Here is a 16,409-nt window from a genome sequence, read left to right as displayed (position 1 = left end):
AAGCACTGCAGCACCACAGGCATATCCCAAGCCTGGACCAGAAAATGCCTAAAAGCTGTCCAAGACAGTGACAAGCAGACAACAGCTCTGCACTACCAAACTCTGACATTGTTCCTTCCTGGCAACACATAGGAGATTCACTGTCCCTTCTGAAGTACATGATTTGCTGCAGCCTGAGTCTGGAATGCTGGTGCTCCTGCTCAAGCTGTAGGGTTTTCCTACACAGACCAATAACCTCAGTGCTGTTCCCCAGCCCATGACACCACCAAGGAGATACAGGGGACATGTCTCATGCCATGTAATGTCTCAGCACCCTGTTCCCCTTTGGGAGGCCATCTCAGCAGGGCACAGGGCTGCTCTCTGGGTTACTGCAGGGGCTGCACTCACACACCACAGCCCTGTCTGGGAGGTGGGACCTCAGAGGCTCCATTCTTTCCACCTGCAAGAGCACTGCCTGAGCAGAGGTCATGGTTCAGGGCAGCAGCTTCAACTGTGAGCAGCTGGCTTGAAGGTTGTGGTCTCAGCCCCAGGAGGGGAGTGCTGTCCAGAAGTCACAGAATCATCTCTGTTAGAAAAGACCCTGGAGCTCCTCCAGCCCAACCATGACCCTCCCCCTGACCGTTCCCAACTCCCCCAGATCCCTCAGCGCTGGCTCAGCCCGACTCTTCAACCCCTCCAGGGATCCCAGGGACTCCCCCCTGCCCTGGGCAGCCCATTCCAACGCCCAACAGCCCCTTCTGCACAGAAATCCTTCCTCAGAGCCAGCCTGACCCTGCCCTGGGCAGCTTGAGGCCATTCCCTCGGGGCCTGGTGCTGGGTCCTTGGTTACACACCTCCAGCACCTCTCTGACCCTAGGAAAGCTGATACCCTGAGCTATGGCCATGGCATCCCATGGCAGACCTACTCACATGAGGGGAAGCCTCTCCATGCTACCAGCCACCTTGGAAGCACAAAGTGACAGTGCCCTAAAGGGGAGCCAAACAGCACAGTGGGGACAGGATGCTGCCCACAAGTGCTGGTCAGCTGAGCTGCCCACAGCCCTGTCCTGTTCCTGCTGCCCACCAGGAAGGGCCAGCAATCAGCGGGGCTGAACTTGCCCTGGCAGGCGACAGAAGCCAGGGTAAGACCCACAACCATCTCTGCTCTAGGGATGGAAGAGCATCTAAAGCAGCATCTAACAACCATTAACAGCACTGAGCAGGGGCAGGAAGCACTTTAGCAATGCCTAAGGAGACAAAGACCTTGAGCTGCACTAGAATGATCTAGGACCTCCCAGTTCCCAGGCACAATGGCTCTGCCAGCCCTCTCCAAGGCCTGTCTTGCCTCCCCATGGCCAGGAGGTGAGGAGCATCACCCACGGGAGAGGCCAGGGGGACATCTGCTCCCAGAGCAGGTGGAGGCAGAGCCTGGCACCTTGGACAGTCTTCCCCATTGAGGGATCAAGCAAATGGTAGTGCTGCAGCCTCCTCAGAGCATGCTATGACTGACTACTGATCCCAACAGGATCATCACTTACCAATGGGATACTTGTGCTTGTCCGTGTCAATGCCAGCGTAGATCACCCCTCCAAACAGGTCACACATGACAGCTGCCAGGGCCTCTGCATTCAGCATCCCATGCAGAGCCCCCACGAACACCGTCTTGCTGGGATCAAGCCGCTGCGAGGGACTGCGCACAAAGTTGCTGTCTGCCAGCACCCATGGGATCACCTGCACCTGAAACCACACACAAGTGGGTTGGGTCAGCCAAGGGCCTGCAAAGCCACAGGCCGTGATGCTCCAAAGTATCCTCAGCTCACAGCAGAAGCCATCCCAGACCCTCAGACTTTACCCACAACTGGAAAATGTTGCTTTGTTATTGCTGCTCAAGGGTCCACATGCAGGGCACTACAGCCCTGGAGCTCCAGCCTTGCTCCAGACACCCCACAAGGTACATTCAGGGGAACAGAGACAACTGCCACACCACTCTGCTTCCAGCCAAACTGGAATCCAGAACACTGGTCCCTTGGAACTAGCAGCCAGTAAACAATCCATGCATGAGTGGATTTCACCTACTGCCTGCACCAGTGTTTACAGCCCCATCAGATGCCTCCCTGCACAGAGGGCTGCTGTTAGAGGAGATCAATGAAACAACCCACCCACTGCCAATTTTGATGGAAGCTTCCATCTGCTAGACAGCTGATATAGGGCTCCGAAGAGGAGAAACTTCTGTCACAGCTAAATCACCAAGCCTGAAAGTGCTGCCAACAGCCAGACACCAGGATCACTGTCTGGTGTGCAATTAGTTTGCACCTGTCTAGATAGGAGTTGAATCTCAGTTCTTTAACTCCACAAACTCACACAGTTGTGCCTGATCTATAGCTAAGGTCCTCCTTTAAGGGAAGGCCAAACTGAGCCTCTGGCAGCTGCAGAACCTCCACCTCCAGAGCACAGGCCAGCCAGCCAAGGCTGTTGTTGGGGAGCAGCTGCAGTTACCAACATCTGCCTGCGGTGAGCATGAAAGCCATTCATTCTGAAAGCAGATGAGGTCTAATAAATCACCAAAGGGATCAAAGTCTGTCTCTGCAAGCAAAGGTGTGCTGGAAGAAGCATGAAGCAGGAAAACCTCTGTTCCCATGCTCCTCTCCAGCTAACTAAAGCTGCTCAGCTTCATGACACCAGGGTCTGCCACAGATTCAGGAGCTCCAGGTCGCAGTTTGACACAAGCTGTTGTGAAGGACACAGACACTGATCTGACACTTCCCTCCTTGCCTGCATCCAGCCCTACTGCAGGAACACATCGAAGATGGCCACAAGCCAGTGTCTTCTGCTGCTTTAGCCCTGCTTTCCTGGAGCACAGCAGCGGTGCGCACCCCCTTGTCTCCAAGGGTCTCATAAGCAGCCCCTGCTGTCATCTGTAGGGCTACTCATGGGTCTGCTCACCTCTTTGCAGCGCATTCTGCGGCTGGACATCTTGAAGTAGTACTCACTAAGCCCATCAGGGCTCAGCAGGTCCTGGGAGCATGCCTGGAGCAGAGCACGCACAGATTTCTCTGACTCAAACACCAGGTAGACATAGCCTTTAGAGGGGAAGGGAAAGAAGCAGCTGTTAGAACCACAGTGGAGGAGAAACATATCATCCCAATTTGCAGACACCCACAAAAATCAATCTGCTCTGCATCTCCCTTGCTGACCCCAACCCCTTGTAGGAGAGGGCAGTGATTTGCAGCACCTGCCCCAGCAGACTCTATACACAGGATCTGCCTGTGACACACAGAGCCTGGCCAAGCTGGGAAAGAGCCCAAACTCAGCACAGCACAAGGGGGCAGGTTGCCCATGTCCACACTGTCCCCTGTGCACACTGAGATGTGACAAGTGGGCACCACCAGCCTGGCCTGCAGGGAAAAAGACTCTGCTTCACATTAAGATGTTTTGGCCCAGAAATACAAGTTCAGGGCTTATAAAATCACTTCCATCAGTGCCAGCAGCCTGCACCTCGCATTGATGTGGTGACGGAACAAGGCCATTGGGCACCACTGAGCCTACAAACTAGCCACTCCTTACCCCATAGCTTGTTACTGCTTACACAATGCATCAGCCCAGCTACTTCAGACAGGATTATGCCCCAGGCACTGCTCAACTCGCCAGTCCCTACAGCCTGCCAGCCTGCTGCGGATGCACATTTGGATTGACCACATGCACTTTACGCCAGGGGTGCACGTGCTTTGGGTGCTCGTGCTGGCAGCAGGGACTGGCAGCTATTGCCTGGAGCGAGACAGCCCCACGGGGGGCTCCAGAAGCACCAGAGAGGGTTTCCCCTCAACCCATGCCTCAGCCCAGCCCTACTAGGGATGGGTGGGGATGCCAGGTCTGAGGTGACAGTGCTCTGCAACCCTGGTGCTGACCCAAGTGAGAGCAGGACATTTACCCTAGGGTGCTCTGTACCATCCAGTCACCAGCATGCAGCTGTACCATCCCAGCATCCGTGCTGTAATATAGCATGGGAAAAAATGTAACCCTACCGTGTCGCTATTACCTTTAGGCATATTACCTTTGGGAGGGCAGCGTGGGTGTTTGCCATCCTTACCAGGCCACTCCACACTCAGTGAGCCAAAAACACGGAAGGTGTTGATCAGTCCAGCTACAGACAGAAGGAAAGAAGTCAGCATCCCCAAAAAAAGCTCCATCCTACACCCTCCTGATGTCAAAACCCAAGGCCTCAGTGCAGGGCCAGGGACAGCTCACCTTCCGTAATGTCCCATGGGACTCCTCCCAGGAACACTTTGCAGGAGTAGACAGGGTTCTTGTAGTTTCGGGGAGGCAGCTGCCCGCTCCAGGTGCAGGTTGCTTCATTCACAGCTTGGACAAGAATAAGCAACACTCAGTACAGGACCATTTAGTTCCTACTCCCACAGGTTTCCAAGCAAATCTCCATATTCCACATCTGCAGGTTCCCTAGAGCTGCAGCAGCAACAGGTAGCTGTCTGTTTTTGTCAGCACGTAGACCCAGAGCCAGGCCTGCCCATGGAGAAAGGTCTGATGTGCTGCAAACTCGTGTCCAGACACAGAACCTGCAGAGGCCACTATGTGCCCCTCAAGAAGCCCAGGACCATCGCCACACACTGAAGCCTGCTGAGACGCACCATCCAGCTTACCTGCTGCTTGCCTGTGAAGCCTGGCTTCTCTTTCGATACTGAAAGGGTCTTCTGGAGAGTCCAGGAGATCCCAGGAAGGCCATGCAGATGCTCCAGGCCATCTTTTTGATGCACTAGCCGGGGAGGAAGTTACTGCAGCCAGGGCAGCTTGATCTTGATCCAGTCGGGACCCCACTCCCATCTTTAGGGGGTCTCTTGACACCCCACTAAGGGGCAGGAAGGGCAGAGGGGGGGAGATGCGAAGGCTTGACTGCAAGAGAAAGTCCACATTAAAACCCAGCTTCTGAGTAAGAGCCCATAATACTGGAGCTTGTGTATCTTGTTGGGGCCCTGACCTCAGAGCAGAAGCAGCTCAGTGATCTCCTGTTCTCCTGAGACCCTCTGAGGCCTGGCAGAGGCAGGAAAGCAGCCACCTCACCTGTCCCAGGAGCCTAATGAGGTCACAGTTACCCTGGGAAAGGCCTGTCCCTGCAGCCATTTTCCACTGAACCCATGCCAAATTATCAGCAGCAGGGACTGCTAAACAGGAGGTACCTTGCAGACCACAAAGCCAACAGCTCCCCTGGCCTGCACAGCCTCACGGACAGCTACCACCCCCAGGAGCACCAAACACCCCAGGAGGAGCCTCATGTTTTGCTCCAGGCAGCACCCATGAGCTCTGCAGGCAGCCAGCTGGCTCTCGCCCTCTGCAGACCAGCTCCCAAGCCTGCCTGACCAGGGTGGGGGCTCAGCTGGCTGCAGACCCAACTACTCGCAGGTTTAACATGCCTCTCCCAGGGTAGGAGTAAAAGCAAGGATTAATAAAACAGCAGGGATGTGAGACACTGTGCAGCTCCGTGCTAGCCGCTCTGCGGATCTAGCTGTGCACTGCTGCGGCACTGCCGCCCACGCTGAGGCCGTGCTGGGGAAGGCCTGACCTTCACAAACAAGGCCAGCACAAAGCTCTGCCACCCCCCACTGCCTGCCATCGTCAGAGCCCAGGGTGCTGCAGCCACTTACAGCACCCTTGCTCAAGCTCCTGATTCTCCAGGGTGGATCATAGGAGAATCAACTCTCTAGCAAGCCAGCTGTGTCCTTCACACCACAGCAGAGCCAGGAGCAGGTGAGCCCTGGCTTTAGGCTCTGGTCCCAAGGCTGAGCCACACAGGAGCACCCGCAGAGCTGGCCAGAGCCAGGCTGCTCTGCTGGCACCCAGAGCTGCTGCTCACGCTGCAACGCAGACCCAGTAGCACAGACTGGGTCAGCAAGACAGACACTCGCCTTGCTCACTGGCTTCCAAATTTAGCTGCACTTTAGGGAATGGGAGCAGGCTAGACCCAGTTTGCTCTAGAAGAAACAGCCCTGAGATGGAGAAGTGCAGTCAGCAAACAGGAAGGGCAACGAAAGGCAGGGAGAAGAGCTCCTGAGAAACACAGGTTGAGGCCTGGAGGCAACTGTGCTGATCAACCATGTCCCTGCTGGGATCAGGGCACAGACATGCTCCTGCCACACACCAGCTCAAGCACTCAAGACACCTCTGGGAGTTATTTAACCCATTAAAGCTGCAAGGATAAAGCCAAGAGGCCAAAACATTATTTAGAAGAAAAAACATAAGGATACTGCTAGTTTGTGCTGAAGGACAACTGTATGAGCAGCTCTTCTTCCAAACCTTGGCCTGCAGAAGAACCTGTCAGTAGGGGCATGACAGCTCCCCCCAGCACTCCTCTTCCTGAGCAGGCAGGGCTGCACCCTGCAGCCCCCCACACCACAGCTCTCCCACGATCCCCAGAAACACAGCAAGACACCAGGAACCACAGAGCTGGTGCAAGACCCAAACTTACAATCAAGTCTGAGAGGTGATCAGAGCCAGAGCTGAACCCACTGGTGTCTGAGTCCGAGGGGCTGCTGGAACGGGAGTCCAGGAGGGAGCGGGAGTCCAGGCGGGAGTTCCTCAGGGTCGGTGTGGAAAACTTTTCTGACAGGTCTGAACCAATAGGGTCTAGAGGTAGGAAACCCAGTGGGGGCTTCCCCAGGACATTTCCAAGAGGGTTACTCAGCATGCTGAGAACTGCAATAGAGAAAGAGCCTGTCAGTACTGCAGCATGACACACCTCCTTCCCTCCCAGCTCTCACAGCAAAGACCCAGGAGGGTACTGTCAGCCCACAAACAGCTTGTCCAGGAGGTGGCACGTCTGGCAGGTACCAACCCTCCGCACAGCTCCAGAAAGGCTGCATGCTCTTTGCCATCAGCTGCAGCTCAGTGCCACACAGTTGGAGCCAGTGGCAGCAACCTAGTGTGGCCGACAAACACCAGGGTGGGTTCCTCTCCCAAGGCTGAGATCAGCCAGAAGAACCCACTTCACCTGGGAGCAGAACTGGAGATCCCACATGCTGGTTACAGACCCTATACAGGTGTTCCAGACAGGCCCCCCCCAGCTCATGCTGTTACACTGGCATTTCTTGCTGCTTGTGCTGGAGCAAGCTGGGACCCAGGGGTCAGCTACCCACGGAGTTTTAGCGGGTACAGACTGGGCCCACAGCCAGCGTTTGCTGCACACACCAATGGCCAGGCTGAGAGGAGCAAGGCCTGACCCATTAGCAGGCATTTGCAGGCTCAGAGGTGGGACGCCACACACACCAACCCCAACAGGAGCTGGCAGCAGCAATGTGCCAGTCTGGCCTGCTGACAAAGGAGGTGCTTCACAGGCAGCAGCAAGCACTGTCCCTGGTACACGTTCACAACAAGCCTGTCTGGTCAGGCCTTTGCCCGAGAGCCGACAGACAAGTATGCGCCAGACTGCTTCCCTCGCACAGCAGCAGGTTTTCCTCCCACTGAGGAGAATCAAGGCAAGCAAATTCCTCCCTAAAAGCAGAGCCAGCCCCCCCACCCCGCCCCCAGCAGAACACCAGGCTGAGGGGTGATAAGTCCCATCTTGTGCTGTGGGTCGGTGGTGTGGGGCCAGCTGCCACCCAGAATGAGAAGGAACACAGGGCAGGCTTGGCCACACAGGATCCCACAGGGGCACAACACCAACCAGTTCTATTCAAAAGCAGCAAGTCTCAGCAAGCTGAATGTGTCCCCAAACCAAATGAAAAGAGCAAAGCATTCAGAAATGGTTTTAATTATTCAGAGGCTGCAAAACAAGACAGCTTGCCCTGAAGCTTTCAGTTTTTAGCAAAGCAAGTCTGGGGTCCACTTGATATCCTCCAGCCCTATTGATCTCAACCAGCTAGGACCACAAGGTTTTTAACCCAGATTTTCAGTAGCTCTTGTGCAGAAGAGGATTAGTATTCCAAAACACTGTCCAAACTAAGTGAGTAAAAAATGCCATCAAGCTTAAGCACACTACAGTCACTAGAACCAACTCTGTGTAAGTGTCAGAGAAAGCTGCTGAGCATGCCTGAAGCAAGATGCTGGGATATATCTGTCCCAAGGAGCATTATCCAGTGGCATACCTGCAGGGAGCTGGCATCTCTAGCCTCATACTACAGGCAGAAACCTCACACCACCAACAGGAACCTCAGTCAGGTACAGGTGTGTCCTTTATTTGAAGTCTCAACCTGAGGCAGAGCTGGTCTGCAGGAGCCCTCAGCAACAGTCACAGCACCTTCCCACATATGTAGAGCTTCATCCCTGTGAGTTTCCCCAGCAGAGGTGCAGACCCATTTTGACTGCAGCACAGGACTATGAACTCACCTCTGACCACACCTGGAAAGGGACCTCCTGCCCTTTGAATATCTGCTTGGCTCTGACAGCAGCACCTGTGCTTACACCTAACCCCACAGTCACAGAAAAACCTCCCTGGCCCAGCAGTACTTACCCTGGGCAGAGCTCGAGCAGCACCAGCCCCGCTAGCGGCAGTGGGTAGCCGAGGGAAAGCTGCTGCAGACAGCTCAAGCCGGGGAGGAGACTGCTCCCTCCTAGTCACAGCACAGAGCAGGGCAGAGCATCTCCCAGCCCAGGCAAGCTGCACTACGCTGGTTTGCCGACTTCTCTGAAGCCACGTGATGTGTTTAAAAATACAGCCAGTGTATTGTTCAAGGGAGACAGCTGAATTTGTTAAACAGGCTCAAAAATCTGATTAGTCACTAAACAGTACAAGAGTCAAAGCAAAAGCAGCTGATCCCATGGCCCAAGCCTCGCTGCCGACAAACACTCCAGTGCTGACACCCTCCTCTGCCATGGAGCACGGTGGGTTTGTAACGCCAGGCAGCGAGCAGCCCTGTGCTGACCCTGTGTGCACAGTGTTTAGAGACCTGGAGCAGCAAATGCCACAGATTGCTGCCAGGCAATGCTGTCCTGCATCCCATCTCCTGGTTATTGGAAATGCTAGACCAGAACTCCATTGGGGAGGCATCAGCAAGGGTTCAGGAGCTCATCAGGAGTTCCCAAAGGCATTACAGGGTCCAACTGCTCTGCCCCATGTATTCTACCCTCATCTCTACCACCACGCTGGCTTGCTACAGCTACTGCTTACACATTTGTTCCCAAGACTGCTTAGCTCTCCCCACAGCCAGAAAACCAGTAAGACCAGTATGAGTGCATTCAAGTAGTAACCTCTAAAGGGACCTACTGTGTGGGCATCCAAGTTTCTGCACCTACAACCAAGAAAAATCCTGCTGGCTACAACTGACCCACTCCTAACCTCATGTTCTGGAAGTGCTGACATCCTGCTGTTAACACAGACAGATTTCATCCACTCCAGAAGCTTTGACAGGTCTGCACAGACAGCACTGTTACATGCTCTGCAGGCTACACTGAGCTTGTGGGAGACCCCACATCACCCCAGTGGGTCTGATTCAGCTTCACTTGGTACCCACAGCCACTCACAGGGACATCGGAAGGAAGGGCCATGAGCCACACTCTGCGTTTCCTCCTTTGTGCTTAGCGATCAGGTTGTGCCCCCCAAAGCCAGCCTCTGCAGGTAGCCTAGGAAACATCAGTATAAGAGACCACATCTTATTTCTCAACCCCCCAACCTGAAACCATCCTGCTCCAACTCCCTGCCTGCAGGGTTACCCATCAAACCCCCTCCTGGGGGATGGGGCACAAGCACCTGGCAGAAGTTGCCCACCTAAAAAAGCCCTCAAGTCATTGGGGCCACTCAGTAAAACCACAGTTCTTCCAGGGAAGTTAACCATGTCTCCCTCCCAATCAGACAGCTTGCAGAAGAGAAAAAAACCTTTCCAGCACACATGCAAGATGCATCAGCAATTTCTGGTGTCAAGAGCATCCGTGAAGATGCTGAAGTGAAGCAGCAAACACCAGGTAACTACTCAGACTAAGAAAAAACCCTAAGTGCAAATAACTAAGTATTGCCCACATCTGTGCGGGAAATTTTAACTGAAGGGTCAACGCATTTCCCATTCATCTGCTCACACACAGCAGCTCTGCTGTCCAGAGCACAGCAGTTTGCAGAGAGCTTCTGGAACTTTTCATGCCTCTGCTTGAAGCTGCAAGAGAGGCACATGCCAGCACTCCTTTGCAGGGGACAGCAAAAAAGGTAGCTTTTAATAGAAACTCAGCTCTGACTTTTGACTCACTGCTGCAGCTTTAATGACTGGATTCAGAGCCAGCGTGCTCCATCTCTAAGCACGTCAGCCAAACGCTGACAGATTTAAGAGCTCTGTGGAGCAGTCTCGATACCAGTGTGGCACTCTTCCAGATCACGGGCACTCAGGTCACTCTAGAGAATGAGCTTTTTACGAACCACTCCTCCTTAGTTGAGCTTTCCCTAGTAAATGCTATCAGGACAACTGTGTTGTAATACATCCTCTTAATTCCTGCATCATCCTGGGGCCCCTAAAGATACCGTGGGGAGCACACACAAGCATCTCAGACCCAACACACCCAAGCCAGACACTTCACAGCAGAAGTATGCAGAACTATGTGGAGCCCACTGTGGTGGTTTCACAGGGTGGCTAGTTTCTTCAGGCCAAGTCCATCATGTAGACCACAAATTATCTTTTAAATCTGGTTACTAACCACTGAACTACCACATTTAACATGAACTTACCCAATCTCCAGCAGATCACTCCATCAGCATAAGCTGCGGTTCACAGCACACGCCTTGGGAAAGGCACCCCAACAACAAGATAACCTGACACTCAACCAGCCTCAGAATAGCTTTTATTCTTCTGTGTGCTGGTTCGGCTTGCAATTTAGGATTTTCAGCACTTGTCCAAGACCTTGAAGCATGCAGCTTTCTTCCCTACATACTGTAATTTCCAGCCATTTAAGAATTAGACCTTCCTGGTAGCTTTGACCAAGCCCATTGTATAAGAGATGGATGTAAAGATGAGCCCTAAGGAGCCAGGCTTACCAGTGTTGGCAGCTCAGGGAAGGGCTCTGGGTAAATAAACCACCTCACCACTATGCTGTTGACAAATGACACTAATGCCTTGAGTAAGACCTTAAGATAAGAAAAGTGCTACACAGAACATCCACTGAATTTATTCCTGACAGCTGGAGTTGACAAAAGCTCTGCCATCATTCAGCTCTCCTCTAAACAGGTACTTCTGCTTCAGCTTGGGTCTGTGGGAGACCACCCAGCAGAACAGGCCAAGAGCACATCAGCAGAACAGTGCTTGTGCTCTTCACGCCTTGGTGTGTCAGTTTTAGTCACGTCAGAAAACAAGTCTCACCCAGTGCAAGAAACCTCTCACCTTACAGCTGTCCAGGTCCTTCTGCTCAAGATCTTTCCCCACACTAAGAACATCAGTGGAAGCTTCCCCATAGAGGAAAGCAGCATTTGCCATAGGATGACAGGCACCATGGGCTCTTCATGAGCCTGAAGACACAGGTAATTGCATGCGTGCACACAAGAAACTCCCACTGAGCAGAACCAGCATGCCAGGCCCCAGACTCTTATATTACTGGCAATGTCTGGCACCTGCATGCTTAATGTGCAGGCAGTTCAACACCATGCAGTGGCACTCACTGCTAGATGAGTATATGCATGCACTTTCTGAAGTCATGTTCCAGCCTTTAAAAAAAGCCTATTTAGAAGGGACCAGGACTTGTCTGAACAGGTCTACAGCGCTGAGGCCTTCAGAGGGTCACGTTTGCTGGCTAGCACCACCAGCAAGTTTAGACAGAGGGACATTTCAAACTCCAGAGAGGAGATACCAGAAGTTTGTCTGCTAGGAGATTACTCAGCACAGAAGGGATGGCAGACTATCAAGACCTCTCCTTCACCCACCAACTACTACTTACACTGGAAGTCTACCCTTCTGCCCTGATCTCCTTGCAGAGGCAAGGGCAAAGATATCGAAAGGAAATCTCTTACCAAGAGAAGCAGGACCAAAGAGATGGGTTTCAGTGCTTCTGCTTCCACTTGGAGACACCTGCCGTGCTGAGAGGCCACGGAGCTATATGAACATTTGAGGCAGGGTGGCGGAGGAGGGAAGCAGCGTGACCGAGGCCCTGGAGACTGAACACAGTGCAGTTTCTTTTGTCATTCATCAAATAAGCTTGTAAAGAAAAAGGCTGATGTCCCAAACAATAGCCTGCTGCAGTTCCAGAAAAACAGCTTGTCTGCAGTTTTTACCGCCCAGCCAGACTCTACCCTGTTGGGGTGGGAGCAGGCTGAATGTTTTAGTCAGCCAAAAAGCAGCACCTCCTACAGACACTAAGCAACTTCATGGCAAGAGAAACATTTGCATGTCTGAAAGGCAAACGGGCACCTTAACCACCTCCTACAGCTACAGTTAACATCTCTGTAGTTACAGCAGTGACACAGTCAGACAAGCTGCCAGAGTGAGTTTTCCCCCTCCATCACACACAAGTGCTGAGCTGCTTAAAGCATGACCCGCTCACCGCAGGGGAAGGGGTGATCAATACTCCAGACTAATCTTAAGTGAAGTTTTAGCACTTCATGCCTGCAGCCAGGGGACCACACAGTGCCTATGAGGAGCCAGCACGCCTGCAGCTGCAGCACAGGGAGGGCAGGGCACACCAACTGAACCAAGCACAGCAGAAGCTGCGATGACAGATGTAGGGCTGCAGCACATGGTACAGGAACAGGCTTTGCATGGCACAGGGAAAGCAGACATTGGATCCCCCCCTTTACTGACTCCTTAACAGGGAGATACAGGGAACAGGCAGGCTCTTATAGGTGCCTAAAGAAACATGGAAAAGCTGCAGCAATAGAAGTGGCACAAAATTCCTCTTAAAAAGAGCAGCCATGGGACAGGGCCCAGAGAGGCAGAAGGCACTCAGAGCTCATCTAAGCAGCAGGTTGGATACCTCCAGAGGTTCTGTCTGCTGAAGTTTTCCCAATTTGATTAAGACTCCCATTACTCCAATGGAGAAAAGCCACCTAAAGTCAGATGCATGCACCCTCTCCAGAGCTGTAATCACAACAGAAGTCTCCATCATCTTGAGCCAACTGCCAACTTTCAAGAAAAGTAGCTCCCAGAACTGCAGATGTGATCAAAACAGCAATAACCATAATCTAAATAGGAACTATAGCACAGCCCTTTTTGTTTCTGAACTACAAAAGAGGAACCTCTGCCCTGACAGAATCTTCATTTGGGGCAAAGAAGAACTGAGGATATTCGGGCAGCTATTTCTGGTTTGCTAAGAAGGGGGCAGGGAAATAAAAAAGGCAGCATGATCCCACAGCTGAACCACAGAATTAGAGTCAGGACACCTGAGGTCTATTCTTGGTTCTGGCACTAACATGGTAAGTCACTTCCCCGGCATGCCCTGAAAAATTGAAACAGCAGTAGAACTAGGAACATGGAGCAGCTTATTGCATTAACATTTGAGAGCACAGGTCCTCCTCCTGTGCTGAGAGTAGGACCTGGCTGACAACAAGCCTCACTGCTTCTTGAGGCAGGGAATTTACTACTGCATTTCTGGGAAGGGAAAAGATGCCCAAGGTAAATTTCAAATCAGTAAAGACAGCTAAAATGCAATTCAGAATTAGAAGTGCACAGATAACTGCATTCACTAAACAAGACTGCCACAACTGTGTTTGTCTTTAAAAAGATCAGAACATTGGAATACAGCAGGTTTTAACACGTATCAGACCCAGCGAGATTTAAAAGCCAACATATCCAGGTCAAATTCTGCACAACAAGCTTTAGCTTTGTGAGCCTCAAGAACAAACACTTCTATATTTATGTACCAAACTCCTCTCAATTATCTGCTGCAACATCCAGGGTGCAAACTCTGCAGCATGTGTTACTTTACATGCTAACAAGGATGAGTGACTCATTTTCACCGTTCAGCTGCATCACAGTTTGTGGGGTGTCAGGTCTATCAAGGATAGCACCTTTAGGGGAAGGTATGGGACAGGCTTTAGTCCCAAATGAAATCTTATTTGCAAAATGGCACACAAGCCTCACTGAGGTATTCAGCTGGCACAAAGCCACTTCATCACTAGGTTGGCACACCCAGCACCACCAGTGATGTTTGCAGGTTCCCTGTTACCTTTCAGAGGCCTGCACACCTCAGGTACAGAATCACAGCTTCAGGGGTTTGCTTTACCTTCCCTCTGCACTCAGAAAACAAGGAGGGAAGCCAGGCATTTATCTGCGCCATCTCAAACTGATGGTGGCTGCCGCTGTGTCTGAGAGTGGCCTCTGAGCTGGCAGTAGCACAGACATCACCTGTGATTCAGCTGTTTTGCCAGTAGCTAAGGGACCATGCACAAGGCAAGTGAGCCAGGAGACATGGGATACAAGGTGCTGAGATGAAAGATGCAGCACAGGCTGGAGACATCCTGCCCAAGGCCTCTGCCCTCAGCCCCAGAGTGGTGGCACACAGCATCTGAGCAGTGACAGCTCAAGGACCACAGCACCTTTTGGAAGCAAATCATTTCAGAGCCAGCTCAGTGGAGGTGCCCATTTAAACAAGCCTTGATCTGGGAACACTGAGGCAGCCCATGAAATTAGATTCTACAGCCCCCTTGGGCTATGCTACTTTTGCCACCCTCCAGCAGCTTTCCTATCCTCTATCCGCTTTCCAATCCTGCTTTGAGGAGGAGGTTGGGCTAGATAACCTCAACAGGTCCCTTCCAACCTGAATTACCCTACTACCCTAAAAAGACAGCCTGTCAAGAGCACTGCAGAGAGTTTAAGAGGTCCTCTTACAGAAGTCCCACGTGCAGTCACCACACAAGAAGTCAGCTAGAAGGATTTCAGCTGTACAAACAGGCCAAAGATGCTGGCTTGCTGGCCTTACCCCTAGAGTCACCACAACGGCAGGTCATCCCACAACACCATGCTACACAGCCTGGTTACCAGGGCAGCATACTCTGCCCAGGCATAACACAGCACCAGGGACAAACTCAAGCCTAAGGCAGGAGCAGATGCTGAACTCTGAGCCTGTCCCACCAGAGCTGGGGAAGGGGAAGAACAGACATGACTCCCACCTTTTGCTACAGGGAGCCCCAGCACACTGGGAGAGCAGCTCCCAAAGCCATGCAGAAGTTCAGGCAGTTCCCCTACCCAGCTTCAGGTGGAAGCTCTGACCTGCACATGCTGTAGGGTTTGTAATAAAGGTACTGAGCCAAAGACACATTCAGGGCCTTTTCTAGAGAGCTACCATATTACCACTGATGAAGCTGCAACAGACAAAGCCTTCCATGTCTGCTCTGTCCAGCAAGCACCCCATCCACTGATTAGACATCAAGCCATTCAAGGGCTGGAAGAAAGCCTACCCACTCCATCTCTCATTTGACTAGCACAGTTTTGGGGATGAACTCCACCCCAGGCCAGAGCTTGCACACACTTAAAACACCCTGCCACTATATCCAGTATTTATCACAATGGGGAAAAAAGCCTAAGCTACTAACCACCTGGGGCAGCTGAGAGCCATCTAACAGCAGCTCTGATGATCAACTCCAAGAGAACATGCTTGTCAAGACTCACTTCAGGAGCTAGCCAAGAGAATGCACTTCATACAACAACTTGAGTCAAAAAGTTTATAGGCAAGCTCCATGAGACCAAAGTATTTGTACACACCAGCATCACCAGGCAGTGGAGCACCACTCATTATGTCTCTGAAGGGTAGATATGTGCCAGTGCCAGAGCATTTTCTTCACGGCATCTCTAACACCTTTGAGCAGGATCAGATGCTTGAGAAGTCTGTGCCTTCCTTGCACCCACACTTGTCTGCCATTACCTCCAGAGAGCACACAGGCAGCAGCAACAGCCCCTCACGGTTGCTCCAGAGGCTTCAGTAAAGCATCCATCCCCAACAGATGTCAAGGGGAGGAGTTTGGGTGGTACATGCCCACTTCTGCAAGCCATTCCCAGCACTAGACTGAAGGCTGCCCTGACCCACTTCCATTCTAGATGGACACAAGCAGAGATGCTGGTTAGGTTCCTGTTACAGTTACTCATCTATTTGCACCTTTTATTTCACAGAATCAGCACAAATAAAAATAAATGGAAGCTCTAAAGGGTGGATTAAGAGCAATTCCCATTAGAAACTAATTACAAACTCAGTTTTGATAGTTGTTTTACTTATTTGATACATGTTTTATTCTGTAAAGGATTAAATAACTGCTACTACATGTGCAGTCTGCAGCTATTACACACTCCCTACTTTCCACTCCACAGCATGGCTGGCTCCAGCCAGCAGTTAAATCAGTCTACAGAGTATGAGCAGCCCTTACAGAAAGATGTGCAAGAAACAAGTGTCCATTAAGCATCCACACCAAGTGCATCCTCAAAAAAGCCCTACAGGAGCTAAGACAGCATGGGGAAAGCTTTTAGTAAAGCCATCTCAGGTACTCCTGAAGCACAACCGCCAAGCAGCAGACCATGCAAGTCAAGCCAGCT

The 16,409-nt window shown here is 52.0% G+C and overlaps 1 protein-coding gene across 9 annotated transcripts in view; it reads right to left on the bottom strand.

Moving 5' to 3' along the window:
• The window catches only part of CPEB1 (cytoplasmic polyadenylation element binding protein 1), a 42,288-nt gene that overhangs the window by 3,975 nt on the left and 21,904 nt on the right, over nt 1-16,409 (bottom strand). For 6 of the 9 annotated variants that reach the window (XM_074916794.1, XM_074916796.1, XM_074916799.1 and 3 more), the window contains 6 exons: nt 6,455-6,681; nt 4,635-4,884; nt 4,225-4,338; nt 4,016-4,120; nt 2,923-3,059; nt 1,518-1,716 (listed from right to left, as the gene is read on the bottom strand). In XM_074916794.1, the coding sequence (XP_074772895.1) occupies nt 1,518-1,716; nt 2,923-3,059; nt 4,016-4,120; nt 4,225-4,338; nt 4,635-4,884; nt 6,455-6,681 (1,032 nt within the window). The remainder of the gene's footprint in view (nt 1-1,517; nt 1,717-2,922; nt 3,060-4,015; nt 4,121-4,224; nt 4,339-4,634; nt 4,885-6,454; nt 6,682-16,409) is intronic. The other 3 variants (XM_074916795.1, XM_074916797.1, XM_074916798.1) reach the window with 2 other exon arrangements.

This window comes from Athene noctua, chromosome 13, assembly GCF_965140245.1.
Source record: "Athene noctua chromosome 13, bAthNoc1.hap1.1, whole genome shotgun sequence".
In the NCBI taxonomy this organism is placed as follows: Eukaryota; Metazoa; Chordata; class Aves; order Strigiformes; family Strigidae; genus Athene; species Athene noctua.
The sequence above is the reverse complement of the archived record's forward strand: the minus strand, read 5'-3'. Positions and strand labels throughout refer to the sequence as shown.